Here is a 4,706-nt window from a genome sequence, read left to right on the forward strand (position 1 = left end):
GTGTTCACAATTGACCTCCATTTATTTAAATAGCGATATGATGATGATGATGATGGTGATGACAGTAGTGATAATGAATACAAGTATAAAAGGATTGACAATATCTTACATCCATAGTGACAAAACCTGTCCGTCATTTGATGAACTGAACTGAACTGAACTGAACACCCAGAAACTAACTATAACATCGAGCAAATATACCATAATCATTCAGAACTATTTGAATACCAAAGCACAAAGGTGAACATTATTGACAATAAACATTATTCGCCATCGCTATGTAAGGTTAACACGCAGTAATTCACTTTACAATGCTGTTTTCGTGAGCAAAGTGTGTGAGGCTAAACATCAACAGTTTGAAGAGAACTGCCCAGAAATTACTCTCCTTAAAAGCACTTCTAGAGCTTCTAGAGCGCGAAGCAATACAGACACAAAAGGGAGGATCATACATGGATGCACAAATACAAAATCTGTGTCGATTTATCAACTTATCTTGTAACAGGCCGCAAAGACAACATGTCTGACCTTTGAGTCCGATCATTAAACAGCATTATTGTCTCTGTTTGTGCATGGTCCCTTGGATTACACCAAGGAGGAAGTAATAGGACGGAAAACAATTTTGGTAAACGGGGAATGGCAAATAATGCACCCTCGCTCCGTCAGAAACATAGGGAAACGCAAGGCATTTGTGTAATGTTGCATTCAGGAAAACGATGAACGTTGTTAGCGAGCTGGAAGGAAGTAGGCCTATACTCGTAACGTCAAAGCGCGGAGTGTCCGATGCCGTGCGCAAACGCCGACCAAAAACTCACCACCGCCGGCATGTATGCTAATATAGCTCTTGAACGATCGGAGGTCCGCACCGATGAAACTCTGGCCTTCTTCACTAGAAAGGCAGTCGTATGCAGTGGATATCAATAACATCTAAACAGGTATGGCTACGACATATTCATTTTTTTTTTCATTAAATGTCGTTCAGTAGCAGCTGTTCGTAAAAAACGGGAGATGACAATGCAAGCAGGAACACGTCGAATTACACTTCCATTACGGCCTATGATACATTTGTACTGAACTCTCGGATTGCTGTTCCTAGCCATTAAAGGGATAATTTGTATAGTTTTAGGTCAAATGGGATTCAAGGTTTTAACTATTTGACAGGTAATTAGAAACCACTCTTGAATTATTACATGGGATCCAATTCTGAGAAGAATCAAAAGTTTATATGATGGAAATCTGCTCTAAAATTGCCGAGGTATCCAACAACAAAGAAGTGCTGATAATAGGTGGGTTCCAGCTTAATTACAGGACCATTTTGTTTTAATTTGTTATTCAATATATATGCCATGTCAAAACCAATATTTATCAAATGAAATTTTAATTCCTCGTGAATATGAAATGCTTGTTGATATTTCATATACGGTTTTTTTCCTAACTGTCTCGCAAATAGTTAAACCCTGAACCGCCATATGAACCAAAACTACACTATCCCTTTAACTCATTGAGCATGCAGGAACTGCGATGTAAAAAAATCAGCTCACCTAAGTGGACTGTCAACATCTCGAAATATGGGGTAATCTTGCCCCTTACACAGAAGCAGACTGGAGGCAGAACTGCGTACCGTTACAATACGCCATTTACCGTGCAGGCATTTTCTAGCTTTTCAATGAGTGTTGTCTTTGATTTGTGTGATTCGCCCAAATTCAATTCACGTCTTGACATGCTTATTTACACTCTAACTATTTGAGACATAATATTAGCGTCTTGAGTCATAATGATCTTGCTAGTATATCGTATATCGTTTTCTATCACCCGGAGATTGCAGAAAAAAAAAAGGTCATCATGTTCTAAAGAATAGAGTTTCCCCTATGTTTATTTTCGGGCAAAGGTTTTGTAAACATTATCAATAACACAAACAAACAAACAATCAAACACTGCTACTGTAATACTGGAAATATCTGCCTAGTCATGCAGTGATTACAACGCCACCTAATATAATGTAAACAAAAAATAGTAATGATAATCACACCACTGTCGGGTTATGTGCAATATATAGCTTTCTTCCGATTTTGATGAAACTCTCCACCATTCTGTTTTACTAGTTAGTCTAACACTATAATAATGATTGGAACTGCACTTTAAATATCCTTGAAATGATCTTCCTTCCTTTCTTTCTCTCTCTCTCTCTCTCTCTCTCTCTCTGATTCGGAAGGTCGACAGAGGCATGGAAGCAATGAGCTATGCTTCAACGAGAGAGGGCGCAAAAACCATTCATGCTGCGTCACAATACGGGACGCTGGAAGACGTGCGTTATTTCGTGCGCCAGGGCGTCGACGTGAACGCCGCCGATGCTCAAGGCTTCACGCCGCTGCACATCGCCGCGACGCAGTGCAATCTTCATGTAGTGAATTATCTTTTGGAGCATGGGGCCGACGTTAACGCCGCCATGCCAGATGGATACACTCCGCTCTACCTTGTAGCCCAAGAGGGTGACGCGAAGCTCGTGAATTTTCTAATTGCTCAGGGAGCAAATGTGAACGCTGCCAACAGCGATGGGCTGACGTCCATGCATATAGCCTGCCAAGAGGGCCACCTCAAAGTAGTGAACATACTCGTGAGGAAAGGCGCAGATGTGAATGCCACCAACAATGAATCATTAACTCCTTTGCATATCGCTTCTACAGCCGGGCATGAAGATGTAATAGAACTTCTTCTAGACAGTAATGCCCATGTGAACGCAAAAGAAAAGCACGGATTCACACCTGTCTACATCGCGTCACAGGAGGGCCGTCATGAGTCCGTGACATGGCTGGTTGGCCGGGGTGCCGATGTCAACGCAGCTAGCAATGATGGGTTTACGCCACTCTACACTGCTTCCCAGCATAATCGTGTAGCTGTCATGGATTTGCTTATCCATGCAAAGGCCGATGTGAACGCTGCCAGCGAAGACGGATTTACACCAGTGTACGCAGCTGCGCAACAAGGTCTTCTCGAGGCTGTGGACATTCTCGTAAGTAAGGGTGCCGATCTGAACATCCCGAATAAAGCAGGAGTCACTCCACTACACGTTGCTTCCCAGGAGGGCCATCAGGAAGTCGTGAAGTATCTCGTCAACCACGGGGCTGATGTGAACGCCTCCAACAAGGATGGTTGTACGGCTTTGTATTTTGCGTCAAAGAAAGGTCATTCAGACGTCGTGGCTATTCTAACATGTCAGGGTGCCAACGTAAATCCTATCATGAAGAATGGATACACGCCGCTGTACATAGCGTCCGCAAGAGGTCACCTCGATGTGGTTGATATTCTCTTGAAGACTGATGCTGATGTGAATGCTGCCAAGGCCGACGGCTCCACACCTGCGCACATCGCGTCCGAACAGGGTCATCTAGAGATTGTACAGAGCCTAGTGTCAAGGGGAGCCAGTGTGAACGCGAGAGACAGCGATGGATTCACACCTGTGTTTCTTGCATCTCAGCAAGGCAGATTACACGCAGTGAAATACCTTATTAACGAAGGTGCTGATGTGAACGCAACCACAAAACAGGGGCGCACACCCATGTTCATATCTGCAAAGAATGGTCACCTGGGAGTTATTGCGCATCTGTGTGGTAACGGCGCTGATGTGAATGCAGCCTCGCTGACGGATAAATGTACCCCTCTTCATATAGCATGTAAGAAAGGACACTTAGCCATCACTGGATATCTTCTGAAGAAAGGGGCTGATGTAAAAGCGAGGAACGCCGACGGGCTCACACCTGAGGACATTGCCTCCAAGGAGGGCCATGTACGCCTAGCAAACCTTTTCATGGGCCAGCGAAATGACGGAGATCTGAACAGTTCAGATGCTTAAAGCTCACTTGACATTCATAAGCCTTCTTAGTAGCGCATAAGACGCAATGTTATATCTGTCAGTCGAATACTGCCTAGCGATTGGATAAAGCTGAGCATTTTGTATTGTTCTTCCACACGCAATCTATTCCAAGATGTTCTCCTATTGAAAAACATCAATAGATGCCACACGATTGCAAGAACACTTGAACATTACTGAATGGTATATTTACCCTAATACGCATAGATGTGTATCTCATTATGAGTGTATAGGCCCTACATATTATGTTATTATTCTATCCATCTTTATATAGAATGAAGATTTTATCTCTATTAATTTGACTTCGTCTCGGGACTGGAAATTTCAGTCAAAGGTCTGCAGTACATAATATAAGGAACTGAGGAAGAAGACTTTTTCATACTGGTCGAAAACGTGGAAAATATCGTCGGCGACCATCCGAACCGTCGTATCTGTCAGCGGTGTGCGAGAACACGTTTTCGAGAAAAACGCGTTTGAAGTTTGGGGGTCCTTTGAAGTCTAGTGTAAAGAAATTTCTTGCTTTTATTCCCGATCTTTTTATATGAAAAGAAAGGCAAATTCCAGACGATTCGTATAATATATGTATTTAAAATCATGTATGAATAAAACTAATGCTACGTTCACAAAAAGAAAGGCATCCGCACAGGAAGAGTCGAAAAACAGGTATACGACGGTTCGGAGATCGCACTCTCAGTACGCGCGGTCATCCGAACTGACGTATCGGGGTGATACGTCAGTTTGCTGAACGCGCGTACCGAAAGTGCGATCTCCGAACCGACGTATCCTATTCTTATAACACGCGCGTCTATGCGATATGCATGGTTACGTGGTATTTATCTGT

General features: G+C 43.1%; 1 protein-coding gene across 1 annotated transcript; it reads left to right on the top strand.

Annotated features, from left to right (window-relative positions):
- Nucleotides 1-2,221: 2,221 nt before the first annotated feature.
- Nucleotides 2,222-3,875, top strand: LOC139712019 (uncharacterized). Its single transcript, XM_071623892.1, has one exon. The coding sequence runs from the start codon at nucleotides 2,222-2,224 to the stop codon at nucleotides 3,845-3,847; it is 1,626 nt and encodes a 541-aa protein (XP_071479993.1). The 3' UTR covers nucleotides 3,848-3,875.
- Nucleotides 3,876-4,706: the final 831 nt, after the last annotated feature.

The sequence above is a fragment of the Diadema antillarum genome, unplaced genomic scaffold (assembly GCF_040938485.1).
Source record: "Diadema antillarum isolate AM-2024a unplaced genomic scaffold, OU_Dant_1.0 scf00000005, whole genome shotgun sequence".
Lineage (NCBI taxonomy): Eukaryota > Metazoa > Echinodermata > Echinoidea > Diadematoida > Diadematidae > Diadema > Diadema antillarum.